This window comes from Phasianus colchicus, chromosome 7 (genome assembly GCF_987193195.1).
Source record: "Phasianus colchicus chromosome 7, bPhaCol1.hap1.1, whole genome shotgun sequence".
Taxonomy (NCBI): Eukaryota; Metazoa; Chordata; class Aves; order Galliformes; family Phasianidae; genus Phasianus; species Phasianus colchicus.
The window spans coordinates 29,797,030-29,811,957 of NC_143442.1; the positions used below are offsets into that span (position 1 = coordinate 29,797,030).

At 37.1% G+C, this 14,928-nt stretch overlaps 1 protein-coding gene across 1 annotated transcript in view; it reads left to right on the forward strand.

Moving 5' to 3' along the window:
- The first annotated feature begins 419 nt into the window (after window positions 1-419).
- SLC40A1 (solute carrier family 40 member 1) overlaps window positions 420-14,928 on the forward strand; it is a 42,156-nt gene continuing 27,647 nt past the window's right edge. Inside the window, exons 1-2 of the mRNA XM_090144360.1 lie at window positions 420-516; window positions 6,208-6,538. Coding sequence (XP_090000486.1) covers window positions 6,497-6,538 — 42 coding nt within the window. The 5' untranslated portion in view covers window positions 420-516; window positions 6,208-6,496. The remainder of the gene's footprint in view (window positions 517-6,207; window positions 6,539-14,928) is intronic.

The window sequence follows — 14,928 nt, forward strand, 5'->3', positions numbered from 1 at the left end:
GAAGTGCTATCCTCTGAAATAGTGCAGTGGTGGCCCTGGGGTGTAACCAGGTGGCAGAATTTAGTTGATCTGTGTGGAGATTGCAAAAAAAAGCCAGGTTTTGGATTCTTCATTAAATGACATGTTACAGTAACCAAAGATGCTGAGTGAATGCTTTATCATTCTGTGCTGACTTTGAAATTGCGTTGGTGCTGTGGCTCAGGATGCAAGTTAGACATTGGAAAAGTAGCAGGGTATCTTCTTGAAGCTGACTTGGAGGCAGAACTGAAGAGTTGAGACCGCTCAGCCTGGGTGTTTCAAAACACACTTAAATGACAGGACTAAAAGAGTATGACACGTATGTGAGTCAGTGCTGGCACCATGAGTAGAACAGAGAAGTGCCTCACGTCCAGCCTGTGTAGTCAGCAGTGAGAGAAGCAGGCTGCTGCAAAGCTGCTGAGTGGAAGAGTGTGGAGAGCACTTGGTCAGGCTGATACCGGGCATCGTCCAACTTCCCATCTCTTCGTGCTGAAATTGGTAAGTATGCAGTTTGAGACACTATGACAGGTAGTAGCAGATGGGGCTGTAAGAGATCTCTGGCATAGGAGGTGCTATATGGATGACGTGGCAAAAGTTAGGAATACAAAAATGTTTTGTGTTCAGAGCGATCTTTTTTTTTATTTTTATTTTTCCTGATTGCAGTCTTTGTAACCAAAAATCAGTTAGGTAAGTGCATCATTCTGAGCATATATAAAATAAAACTGTGTAATCACTCACACAGGAGACCTTTTTTCTGACCTGAGCTCATGCTTTGCTGGCAGGAAAGAGGCTTCTAAATTACTTGTGTTGGGGTTGCTTAAGTCCATGGAATTGTTAGAGGTGCTGTGTTCAGTAGTTCAGTTGAACCATTCCAATTTTATGCTAATGATGACTGGAATCCAACTCTTTGGTCTGTTGTATGTTACTACAGCGTTGGATTTTATCAGGCCCCTGAGCACACTGTTCTTGCCTATCCTGGGAGTGCCAGCCCTCTATTAAGGAAAAGATGTTTGAGAGACAGCAGCAAAATTGGAGGTCTTTGAGAAAAAGCTGGAAGAAGCTTTAGCAGAGCATCCCCAGCTAGGTGTCCTAGGAAGTCTGAATCAGGCTCTCCACCTCCTCTTAGAAAATGTAATTCTTTCCCTGTTGCTTTCAAGCAGAGTCTCTTGTGTTTGGCTTTCACCTGAGCCCCTGTTGTAGTTGTGGGGCTGTGTAGGCAGGACATGCATTTGGATCTGGACCTTGACCCACTGACTTGTTTTCCAGCTGACCCCAGACACACCTTGTCAGTGGGACTTGCAGGGCCTGGTTACTCTGTCTAGACTTGACCCTGACTTGTTGATGACTTATCTTCTCATTTTTACCTTGGACCTGCCTCATCACGGTGTAGTTGCCTAGTGAATTGGACTCTGTGTCAAACCTGGTGGCTGCTGCTGGGTCTGTCCTTCTTGCCTTGCGTATATACTGTGGGATAGCATCCTTATTGCTGAGGCTACGACCCCTGCTCACCCTTGTTACCATCCTCAGTTCCTCCTCCCTAACACCTGTAAGGTTACCTAAAGTAACATTCTATTAAGGGCTAAGAATATTAACAAACGTGTAGAGCAAGAAGTCATGATGGAGACAACAAAACCCATAAAACAGGTAGATTCTGCTATTCAGTATCTAGGATAAAAGAAAAACTAGACTGTAGCTCACACATTTTTTATGAATTTCTGTGGTGTCGGTCTGGATTGTCTAGTTGTTGCCAAAATAGATACAAGTTTACCACAAGTTTGACCATCTCTTCATGCAGTCTGTCTTATATTTTACCAGACTGCTCATCAGTTGACGTATAACATTGTTGCTTCCAGGGAAAAATATACTATCTGCTGTATTTTTTGTTTGACAGCCGAAGTAGTTTTTGTTCTCCTGTGCTTCTGTTAGTGTGATGCAGGGAATATGAATAGTGAGGGAGTGATGAATCCATCTTCCTTCAGACATCAAGCCTGATACTTAATACTTAACTCCCAGTCACATAATCGTTATCATAATATCTAAGAATTCAGCTTGGCTGTAGTTTCTGAAGTGTTACTTTTTTTAGTGTGGATACTTCTGAATATTATTTTATCAGTGATCTGATCTGTGATTTACAAGTGATGACATATTTAGAAGAGGACATGATTTATTTATCTTCAGTTTCTGTAACTTGTTGTCCCTGATGCTGTTCTTGTTCTTTTCAATGAATTGCTGTAGGTAATCATTTCTTGTCCTTTCTATTAAATACAAGAGAAGAACAAGTGAGACTAGCATTGTAAGGATACTTAAAATACTTTAAAAATTGGATTGCAAGTAGTTCAGCATCCTTTGACAACCTAACAATTATAACTTTTTGTATAAGAAAGAACTGAAGAGGCAAAATTCAGGAAGTTGATGTATTGATATCTTGCTTCCAGGAAATTGTTATATAATGTAAAAAGATGTCTATCTTTTAAATGGTAATTATTTCCTAAGATAGCTCTGAAATAAGTTGGTTCAGCCTGGATTGACTAGATCTTTTTCATTTGAATTTAATATTTGGACAGTCTGAAGACATTCTTACTTATGATAACATCTCTACTGTAGGAAAAGCAATTGTTTACATTGAGAAGCTAAAAAGGGAAAATAAACAAATGCTTCCTTGTGAGCCTATCAATGCACTTAAAGGTATTCCAAAGGAGACATGAATTATGTAATACTTACGAATTGTGAGATTATATAACTTACTCTCTGATTCTGTGATCTTAATTCTGTCTTTTTAATTCTAGTATAGATATATTGCAGTAATACATCTGTCTTCCAGTTTTTATGAATACATCATGGAAGGAGAAAGTTGTTTAAGTGGTAGGATGAAATAGCACAAGGACAAATAATGCTATCGTGATTTAATATCATAAACAAATTTAGGCTGAGAAATGAAAAAAAGAGCCAAATTGCTAAAACAAGAAGGATCTGAAAATGTCTTTTAATAGCACCTCTTTTAAGTATCAAATTCTAAGACACAATTTAGTTATGAAATCAATGTTAAGTTCTGATCCCATAATTGGCTGGTGAATGAATCAGAAATCAGAAATTTTCTGATTTCCATGGCAAATAGCATGTATACTTATCAATGTGTGTTAGTGGGCATTGTTGAGGAATTTGGGTAAGAATTCATTAAGAAGATTGATGTAGGAAATATCACAGTGTTTTTCTTAGTCTCATTTTATCCCTTTCTCTCTTTTTAAATATTGTACCTCATTTCAAAGACTCAAGAGCCATTCCAAACTTAACTACTTACAGCTCAGTTCCTATAGAAATTTCGTGAAATCTCACAAGTCTTTTTGCTATTGATTGCACTGCAAATACTGCAGATCTCTGTGAATTGTCTGAAACATTTGTTACTTTAATACGTTGAATTGTTCACTCTTGCTACTTAATGAGTTGTCTTATGTAATCATGCATGTTTTTATAACAGATATTATAATAACACTTTCAACTGGTGAGCAACTTTGTTTTGATGGTGTCTGTGAGCTTTATTGACATAGACTGGAATTTTTGGCAGTGGAAGAAGAATAAGGATTCTTTTTCCTTAGCAGAGTTATGTAAAAAGACAATTAGGTAGTAAGAATAATTATTAGTATAGTAATATACAAGCCCATGTTTGCCTTAAGGGAAAGAGAAACGGGGCAGTTTCATAAGGAGTGAGTCCTGCTCCTCCCTCTCCAGCCGTACTGCTGCCTCCAGCCTTGCATCGATGTAGCTCTTTGTGGGAATGTGTGGTGGTGTGAGTTCAGCCAGCTGAGTGCTTGTGTGATCTGAACAGTCCAGAAGTGGGTTAACTGAAGACGCTGCAGAACTGTTGTCTAAGGGTTGGAAGAATTCGGGGGCTTAGCCTTCCAATTCTAGAAAAAATACCCACATCTGGATCACATATAAGAGTTGTGATGTTATTGCTTAGTGCACTTGGTAGTTGTCACTCTTGTTCTTTGGAGCAATTCGTTTAATCTGAGCGCCTCTCAGCAGTCTGCCTCCTGAGTGTTTTATTTGCTGTTACGTTACAAAGGTTGATGATTAAGTAACCCAGTAGTCAGAATATGATTTCTGTAATTATGATCTTTTTACTGTTCAGTAATAAAAACAGTTAATGTTTATTAATCAAAAATTCCTCACCATGTTACTGAGATGGTTTCATTGGTTGGTTCCTGAGGGTGACACTAATGGGTTTGAGGCATACTTATGAATGTGCAATGTTCTAAAATTCTGATCTTACCACAGACTGTGGATACACACTCATGGGATGTACTTTTGACAAGTCAGTTTAATAAACAAGTGGACTCCTACTATGTGGTCACTCCTGAACTCACTCACATTCATAGCCACAGTAACAGTAGCTGTGTTTAAAACTCAGTGACGGAAAAGGTCTTCACCTTTCCTCTCCTCATGCAGGTCTGTGAGGCTTTAAATCAACTTTGTTTCAGGGCTGCTGCAACTCTGTTGTTTACTATGTGCTTGCACTGAAATTTTTGAGGAGGGTACTGTACATAATAATTTTATCTCAGCTGCAGCCTTGAGAAATAACTAAACATGAGAGTTAATCAATACTTTTCTCTTGCTTTAAAAGGTGAGTAGTGGCTGGAGCCTAGGAAAGGATTCGGTTTGTTGCAGGTAGGCAGCAGCCAAGGCAGCCTTCACATGTGTTTTTCCTTAGCTTTCTTTCTACCCCACCGATTACACTTCCTACCCAGCATGCTCTTTCAGAAGTGAAAGAATAGAAACTGCAGTCTGCATATGTCACAAGAACTGAACAGGCAGGGCAATTAGAAGGAATTTAACTCTTCTGCATAGCTGAGTTGGACAGGATAAAACCATTTATTTTCTGTCTTGAAAACACTGGTAACTACTAGCAGTTACATTTAATTTGCCATTATGGCTCTTAAAAATAATTGGAACTGAAGACTACTAGGGCTATTGTTACTCTAATGTTGGCCACAAGAGAGCAAGCTGGAATTGTGCTGGCTACTCAGCAAATCCAGAGCTGCTCAAAGAAAGAATGCAGATTTGGATATAAGATGGCTAGATGGAGTCTCTAAAAGACGGGAGAAAGTTGTCTGAGGATATTTGTGTTTGCCTTGTTTGGAATAGTTTTCACTGAGAACCTGGGTTATTTTGTATGTAGATGTTGCAACTTCAAAATCCGTGTGAGTATATTCTGAGGTATAACAATGATTTCTACATTAACTACATTAGCTTACTAACTCACCCCAAGAACACTCAAATTGCTCAAATCAATCAGTTTTGCTTTATAATAACCCTTCTACTAATTTGATTGAGGCACTGGGATATGAAGAGAGTTAGGTTAGTTTCCACAACCAGGAATCTGGATCTTTGTACCTGAATCTGTGTAAATCTGTGGTTTGTCTCCTTAGGTTAAGTATCTGGATTATAAATTACACAAAAAAACCTTGCAAACCCTCTAATCATTCTGTTTTAAATGTCCTATTACTGCAAACAAAACAAGAACTCTGAGCATGTTGTAAGCTTGTAGTACAGTCAGGTCTTTTCAGTTTTTACTTCTGATGAACTTTAAAAGCAATCAGAGAACTACTTTGAACAAAAATTCTATGTAGGTCAGATGCACACAATTCTTAATTTTCTAATTATAAGCAGATTTTCATCACTTCCACATGAAATAGTTTTTGACTATTGTGAAAAATAGCTAAAAAGTTGCATAGCATTGGTCTATCAGTAAATATAAAGATATTCCCAACATAGTGTTTTGTCTGATGATTTAATTAAAACCTCTGTCCACTTTTTGTTCTCTGGTATAAAATTGAGGCAGCTAATGAATACAAGGGCCTTACTCCAGGTCTTATGCAACTGAAACTGAAAATACAGTCTGAATTTAAGTTCTCATAATCTTTCCTTCCTTAGCGCAAAATACCTTGTACACTGTTGAGAAGTTAGTGTGAGTTGTAGTTGTACTTAGGAAAGTGGAAGAAAAAGACTTCTTTGTCATATTGGTTTTACAGACTTAATAAACTGACATGGCAGTTATTCCTCAAATATGTTGAGTAACTGATACACAGGTTTACTTTTAAAGTTGTCATACTTTTACAGTTAGCAGTGAATGTTTAGGTATCTTAAATAACCAAGTGCTCTGTCTTACAACAAGAATCGTTTTGTTTGCAGTACGAAGCTGGAAGTTTGGTGTCTGGAAGCTTAACTTCGATGCAGTTAAAAAGCAGGAATATGAGCGGCTTGGAACTGCTTGTGGCACCAGATACAGCTGTGCCTCCTTCACATTACCCTGGGCTGGGACATCTTGATGCAAAATCAGATTACTGCCAATGTATCCGTCTAATAAAAAAAGGAAAAGAGAACTGCACCAAACACACACCGAGTGATGAGGCAACCTGACCAGTACTCTGTTCTTTCGCAAGTTGAGCTAGGAAGCCTGGAGAAGATTAGAGAGTAAATTATGTGCTTGTTTCTATTTCCTGTTGGGAGTGCCTCTCTGTTGGTAAGTACTGTGTTTAAAATATTATGTACAACTGGTATTTTCTTGAAGATAAAACACAGATTAGATTGTTTTGAAGGATTAGGCAGACCCAAGCAGTATGGGCTGAAGGTACCGAAGTAGCAGCCTGCTTGTAATATTATGACATAGGTCTCCTAGAATCAGAAACATTGATTGTTTCAGAAGGCAATCTATTTCCATTAGTTACAATCAGTCCTGTAAGTTATGTTCCCTCAGACATAAAATGACCCTGCATAAATGTGAACTTGAGCAAACTGAAACACGTCTGAGTAGGTTGGAGAGAGAAGGAAATGCTTAATATCTATGCTAAGCTTTCTGAGGCAAGAGTGAAGGTAAGGCTGCTCTCAGGCACCCAAGTGTATCAGGCTTTTACCTAGACTGATTTATTAAGTATGTTGCTCATGAGTGCTTTTTGTCCCTTTGCTCTCTTTGTAACAAACATTTGGACTTAGTGCTTGCTAGTGAGCAGATAGGACAAATGTTTATAGTTAGTTTTGTTTGTTGCTGCTACAGTTACATGAAATGTAGTAATGTTGACCTAGTTTTGATTATTTGCAGTACTGAATTTTGAATATGATAGTTCATCATTTGGAGCAAAAATCTCCACCAGAGAAGGAGAGGCATTGCTATGTAATTTCTGATATGTGTTTTAACTGGTGGATATTTAGCAGAACAGTGATGATGGCTCAGAGTTTTAAGAATAATTGAGAGAACAGAAAGCTTTAAGGAGGTCTTTCTGCCTATGTTAGCATATGTGATAAAGGTAACCTAGATAATTAATGCAATTTTACAACATTGAACATTAGAGTAATGTATAATTTTTATAAGTATTCAAACATTTGTTTAATGAAAGTTACCAGTGTAACTTCAGCTTACTGAACTTTTAGCTTTTGAAATCAAGACGTTAAGGTAGCATCTGGAGAATAAGCTAAAAGCTCCTGTAAGTTAGAATCTGTCAGCACACACTGTGAGTTCAGTTTATGTTGTTAGAGCAGGCTTTTAAAACTTGATAAAAAGAATAATATGAGAGTATCAGTGTAACTTCACACACTCACAAGTAGTGATCCTTCTTCATGGTGAAAGTCAGTAATAAAACCTGCAAATTTAGAATAAATAAACAATCTTTGTCAAATTCTGCTTGCAGCCTTTATAGGCTGAAAATGACAGTAGGATCCACGGTCAGATCACACAGGCATAAAGAGGGAAAATTCACAGTGACCTAACAGTAGGAACATAAAGTAAATGATGGAGCTACCTTTTGGCATAATTAGAAGCAGTCTGAGCAACATGTGGCTACATTTGATTCTCCCTGGACTAGAACAGAGGAAAGCAATGACAGTAAATTGTAAAAGAAAAGAAATTCCTAGAATTTTATCAGCCTGGAAGGATGAAAGTTTTCTCAAAAACAGAGAAAACTGGCAAATATTTTTTATACTCTTTGTATCTTCTGAGCTTTCTCAGATGTTTTCCGTCCTCCCAGTAAAAGCGGGAAAATTATCATCAGGGAGATGATTTTCAGTCTTAAATACAGAAGTTCAAAAGTGGTATTTGGGGAATGTGATAGCTTTTTTTTTTTTAGTGTGGGCTATATATGTGTTACATAGAAATGGCCCTTCCTTATAATGCATTGAAAATAGTTATGATATTATCTTAGTCGTAAAACTATTTCAGTCTACTTGTATTGGAATTACTGTACTAAATTGATACAATGGAAATTGTGCTGCTACTGATACACAGTAATACTCAGCAGAAAAGGTAAGCTAAAACCTAAGGTAGGACACATGGACCGAGATCAAAAGTCCATCTGGATCTATAGACTGTCTCCATCTGCATCCAACAGCTGACGCCCAGGAAAGGATATACAAAGGTAAAAACAAGAACAACTAATTTCTTTCCAGTGCTAATTATACTAAAAATGTTGGCTATATGGCAGAAATTCTTTTGTTTTTGAAGTCGTACTTCTTTCTTTAATGTGTTGAGTTGGATTTTCCTCCTGTTTCCTACTGTTGGCTAACAAAGAAAGAGTCAGATGTATGCTTTCTCAGGGTACAGAATGTGTATAAAAACTCTCATGGGTTCTTGTCAGTTGTTACAGGTAGACAGCTAAATGTTTGAGAGGAATTTTTAAGGATTTTTTCTTTGCTTTTAATTTGTTAGACTAGGAGAACTATGGTTTTATAGCACAGGTGCATGGCCCAAAGGAAAAGAAAGCCGCATTTTCTCTCATAACAATCTCCGAAAGAAGTTATATTGCAGAAACCTCCTTATAGATGTTAGAAGTATGTATAATCCCATGTTTATAATGAAAGTAGTAAATGGCAAGTAATTTATCCCCAAAATGGCTGCTGAAGACTCCACTGCATAGCTGAAAGGGGACAGTGGTAAATTGATTTGCTTCATTCTCCTTGTTCATGTCAAAGCTAGGATTATAATCTGGCATTTGGTTTGTTAACATGCAGAACACACAAGACTGTGCTACTTCTTGGGGAATTATCTGCAAATTAATCAAAATCCTCTTACTGATTCTGTTTTAAACTCAAAAAAAAAAAAAAAATCAAAATTTAAAGCATCCTCACACATATAGCTCAGCATGGTTAAATTGCTGATATCTCAAAAGAAAAAGCTTTCCACCTGATAGTTACAGAGGCAGCTGGATTCCATGGATCCCTGTGACGTCTGTCCCAGGGAAAAAGAAACCTACCCTGAACAGCAGTGTTACAGCCTGTGCCTGGCATGTTGGTGAACAGAATTTAAATGATACGTTTGTCTCTACTGCTAAATAATTTACACTGTATTCAATATGATTAAAGAGCAAATCAGACTGATTTGACTAATATCTTCCCAAAGGCATTTTTAAAAAATAAGTGAAACAGGCCTTGCAACTGTCAGATTTCTCCATTAGTTAGACAGCTATGACAGATATTATGTTAAGATGTTAATGGTGATATGTTAAAAAATGGTATTAACTAGGAGAATATCATGATCATCTTAAAAGTCAGAGTAAGATGAGATAATTATTCTCTTTTTTTTTTTTTTTGTAGTTTACTTAATTTTTATCTGAGATTTTTAACTGACTTCTAATTATCTATTAAACAAGTCCACTAAATACAGTCTTACACAGGTTATATGCTAACTGAAATGCAGGTAACAGCCCCTTTACGCAGAACAATTCAAAGTATTTTTGGATAAGAAGGGAAGGCTCTCTCTTTCAATTACTGTGCATGTAGCTTACACTTATTTATTTACTGTATCTTTGCCAGGAGGTTGCCGTGCTTCTTTTTAGTCACACACTTGAAAAGACTCTTGCACATTATGTGTTTCCTCCTCTACTTTTATTTTTGCAATGAAAGCTAACACCTTGGAGTGTGAAATGTATCTTTGCTCTTTGGCTATCAGAACTGTGACTGCCACATGAGAAGACATGCTGAATGTAGTTTTTAAGTCCTGCTGGGAACTTAAGCTTTCAAGCTTCGCCAGTAACTTCAGAGTCTCTGAAGTACATGCTCTTTCGTCTTCATTGTTTTCATAAATAGACTTCTACCAGATTAGTTTTCAGACTAATCAAAACCTGAAATCACAGACATTTTCTTGATTTTTGTGGAATACAAGGAACACAGTCTTGAAAGCCTTGCTTTTCCCATTGGCTTAAATGGAACTTTGAGTTAGCTTGCGAGTGAGTTGAGAGATATAAGTTTGTGTGTGTGTACATAAACATACTGTATTAGATAATTATTATCCTAGATATTCTAGTAATTCTATTAATAAAATTTCTTTATATTGCAGAATTCTATAATGCATATATATGTATGACACCAAATAAGGAGTCTGTAGTTAAATTCTATAAAATCATTTCCAGGTTTGTTTTAGGAAAGAGTGAAGCAAAGAATGATAAAATATTATAAGTCTACACAGAGAAGCTTAAGAAATTGTTAGTGAAAATGAAATATGAAAATGTAAAACATTGGCAAGGACTGAATTAACTTAGAGAAAACAGGTTGGGAGATAAGAACTGTGTAGTAAAATTACATGCTAAAAAGAAGACTTTAGAAACCAAAGTGGAGATGACTATATAATACAGGTGCTGAATCTGTGAAACAGCATTTCAACTTAGGTAGTTTTAGATTAACGTGGATTTTTGGTTAGGTCTAAGTTTGAATCACTGGAAAAGAGATCACATGTTTGTGCAAGGTCTTCTGTAGAAACCCAGTTTCAGAATTAAGTTTGAACTTGATCAGATTATGTTGATACATGTTAAAATAGCATATCTAATGTCAATTATTTGGAAAATATTGTATGGGCAGTGGAGTACATTAGAATAATTGGTGTTGAGTGTAGGTGGACAAGGTTAAACAACCTAAATAAACTCATTTCAGGATGAAGTGGCAGGTATTGAAGTAAGGAATATCTGTTCCCAGGATGAAGAACCGAGAAGATACTCATGGGAAGAGTCTGGCTTTCTTAGTCAACTGACATTTTTTAAGACAATTAACAATCAATTAGTGGTTTCAGAAGGAAGTTAGGTGCTGCTAAATTGTTCTTTAAAAAGTGAAGGAAAATAGGAAGATAAAAATGATTTTATATCTTAATGGATGCTGTTCTTACTCCTCTTTAACCTGCCTTGCATAGTGGTAACATTTTTCTTACAGGCTTCATTTCATGAGAATGCCAGATCCTATTTTGAAACGGCTTCTTAAACTGTCATGGATAACTCAGCTAATTATTTTTTTCAAGTTTTTCAAAACCATTAAAAACCAAAATCAGGTGAAATTGAACATTAATAGAAATGAAGCAGGAAAGAGAGCAGTTTCCACACCACATGTAATGAATCAGACCTGAATATGCATTAACATCAGTTTACTATTTTCTCCTAGGTGCTACTCCATTCCAGTAGCACACAGAATCTATTACTATTTACCTTGATATTTAGAGTTATTCAAGCTGCATTTAGATTTTTCAAAACTGAAGGTAGAACACGTGGCTGTGTTATGTCCTGAGCTGATGAAGTAGCTGAAGATTTATCTTTAGTTACTGGGTGATTCCTTTTCTAGCCATTACACCACTGCAAGTGTGTTTCATATGCTGATGCTGAGAACAAAGCTGGGGATATTGGTGGGAAAGATTTTCTATACTAATGCACAGATAGGGAAGTGACCTGGGGGAGTGAAGGGAGGAGAAGATTTGTAGCATTCAGCCCCTTCCCGGCAGTGTTTCTAATGACAGGTTGCGCCACCTATTCTGCCCAAATATCTGGCAGTACGCAGAACAGCAATGAGGAAATACTTGCTAGGTGACTGGCAAGATAACCAATAACAGTGTTGACATTAATTATGTTTCTGATCTCATGCCTCATCGGTACTATGTGATTGGTGTGTGGGAGAATTTATTTACAATCATATTAGGACTGAAAAGTTGTAGAATGTGACATGCAAAATTGGATGGCTACCTCTTTTAGATTTAACTAAATAACAAATAGGACCTATGGACAGTAGAGAAGTAATTGCAAACTGGAAATGTTTGTGTTGCACATGGTGGGTGAAATGCCACCGGAATTCTAAGTTAAAAATGCTGCCTTTTAAAGAGACTAATTTTATGAGCACTAATAGCATTTTTTGTAATAGTGTGCAGTAGGATAACGGTAACTGTATATCATGGTACAGGGTATGAGGATTTTTTTTTAAGCCCTTAAGTATCCAACAGTGCATTGCATATCTGGCTCTGCTGAAATCTGCTTCTACAGCACTGGCTGTTGGTCAGACACTTTGATTGTGATAGATTTGTATGCTCCAATACAAAATTTTCCTTTTAAGTCAACAACAACACCAAAATGGTGCAGACTCCTATGCTATTCCTAACTACTGCTAGATACCAAGTACTAAAAGTAAAACAATTTCACAAATGCCAGTATAGTCTGACTTGTTGCCTTGCATGCAAAGACAGGCAGTAGGCAATCCTAACTCTCAGTTATCCGGCTCAGTACTATGCTTTTCTATACTATTGTTTTTACTATTTAGAATAATTAATTAAAAATATCTCGATTCAAGTTAACTTCCTTGCATTTCCATTTGAACATTAGCATGTTCTTTCTTTTTGTAAAGCATTTGTTACCATTTTTTTTTTAAGAGAGATAACAAAAGGAAATTCTGCTTAAACTCCACTGTGATACATCTTAAATTACATTCTAACAAGTTCATCTACAGAAGTAAGTTTTATCATCTAACTGCGGGCCATAAATAGGTCTTTTTTGCAAGTGTTTCTCGTACATCTCTCAATTTCTGCTCAACAGAATAGGTGGCGGTTGTTTTGGAATTGTACTTCCTGCCTGGAAAAATGATTTTGCAGCATTTCACTGTTTAATTCTTGACAGAAAATAGTGTGTGCTTGAATCAAATATTTCTTACTGTTTATGGAACAGCTTGTGTACTGGACTAAATGTTTTTGTTAGATTCAGCAGCTAAAGTGAATAAGCTGAGAATATTTTTTGTTCCATGTGTTACTATTATTTTATGTTAGACCATGCTTTTAGTCCTTCAAACTTTAAAATAGCTAAGCATGTGTCATGCTTAACTTTGATGCCATCACTTTATTTATTTCCTCATTGTTTTGGTGTGAAGTGAAACTTCACCTCTGAGAATTTTTAAAAACCATAATCTAGCTCTGCATCAGTATGAAGCAATCCCCATTTCCTGGCCAAAATTATTGCATGGTACTGCTGTGCACAGTGAAACAGCTGCAACATCCGGACTGAAAATTTTGTATGAGAGGAGAAAGTGGAGTAATGAGTCTTACCTTCTGCTCTTGAATTCCCTGTGCACTCTACGGCTTTACACACACACACACACACCCCCCCCCCCCCAAAAAAAAAAACCAAAAAACAAAAAACAAAAAAACTTCAAAAAGGAAGGATTACTATTTTGAGGAAATTTCCTGGGTTGCCCTGACAAGTTCAGAGTGTGCATTTGTGAACGCTTTTACTATGATGAGGCTGTCAAGCTTTTGGCAGATACCAGCTTTCCTGCATGGAGATAGAGATCTGATGGAAGTCTGGAGTGCTTTCCCTCCCCACACATGTGTGGGATGGGCATTTCATTGCTTTGTCTGAGACACAAATGGCACTGTTGATTTTTAATTTTCTGAGGTGGTTTGCCCCTGTTTCAGAAGGCACATATGCATACCTCATAACAAATAAAAATATGTATCATGGAGCAGGTCACTGACCTTTTCTCTTTCTGTAACTACTTCATGCACAGCTGTTGATCTCACTCTGATTACTTGTGGTTTTCAGGGTACAAAATATACAACCTCTCCAGTTGCTGTTAATTAATGTTTTCTGCATTGTTTTGGCAGGAATGCTTGCACAGCTGTTTCTGTCCTGTTTTTTTTTTTTTTTTTTATCATTGAGCATCACTGAGGACTGAAATCCTCTTTCTGATGACATAATATTTTTAGCCCGTACTGGTAGAACACCTAAAATCCCTGTGCTAGTACCTCTTACCATATAGGATTTAGGTACGCCAGCCATGAAACTGTTCACCGCATGGCAGTGCTACCTGCTAATGCACTACAATCTCCTGAACAAGAGTATGTTTTCTTAAGTTTGTAATGCAATGTCATCTTCCTTCCATTTTATTCTTATCGATTTGCCACTGCTCTTAATGTATGAATTCTGCGAAAAATAATTTCTTCCAGTTATGCCTTATTAGCAGAATAAAGACAATGCTGGGCTGTCAATAGGAATGAAAATGAAACAGGAATGGATGCAGGAAATATTTTGCAACTGGAAACACTAATTCATTCCTCAGGTAAGATAAAAGAAGATGCAGATGAGGACAGTCAAGCAGTGGAACAAGTTCTCTAGAGAGGTTTTGTAGTCTTGAATCTTAGAGGTTTTCAAGATCAGCCTGGATAAAGTTCTGATTAACCTGTTCTCATAGCTGACTTTGCTTGGAGCAGGAGATTAAATGAGAGACCTTCTGAGGTCTCTTCCAACCCAAATTATCCTGTTATTCAAAACTGTGAGTTCAAGAAAAGCTTAAAGGCATCTAACACAAGGCTGATAAAACCTACCACAATCTGGCTTGCTGTTTACCTGCATCCTCCTCGTTTCTTTGCCATTCTTTCTAGTCAGATTGCTTCTATCTCCTTGTTATCTGAGTTGACCCAAGTTTGTGTGGAGTGCTATCTAGAAGAGAATCACAGAATGACTGAAGTTGTAAAGGACCTCTGTGTCCAAATCTTGTCCGCCCCTTCTTCTCAAGCAGGGCCACCTAGAACAGGTTGCCCAGGAGCATGTCCAGGCAGGTTTTTGAAGGAGAAAGACAGGTTGTCCAGAAACATTGTAGAGTATCATTGCTCCATCACCCTCACAGTACAAG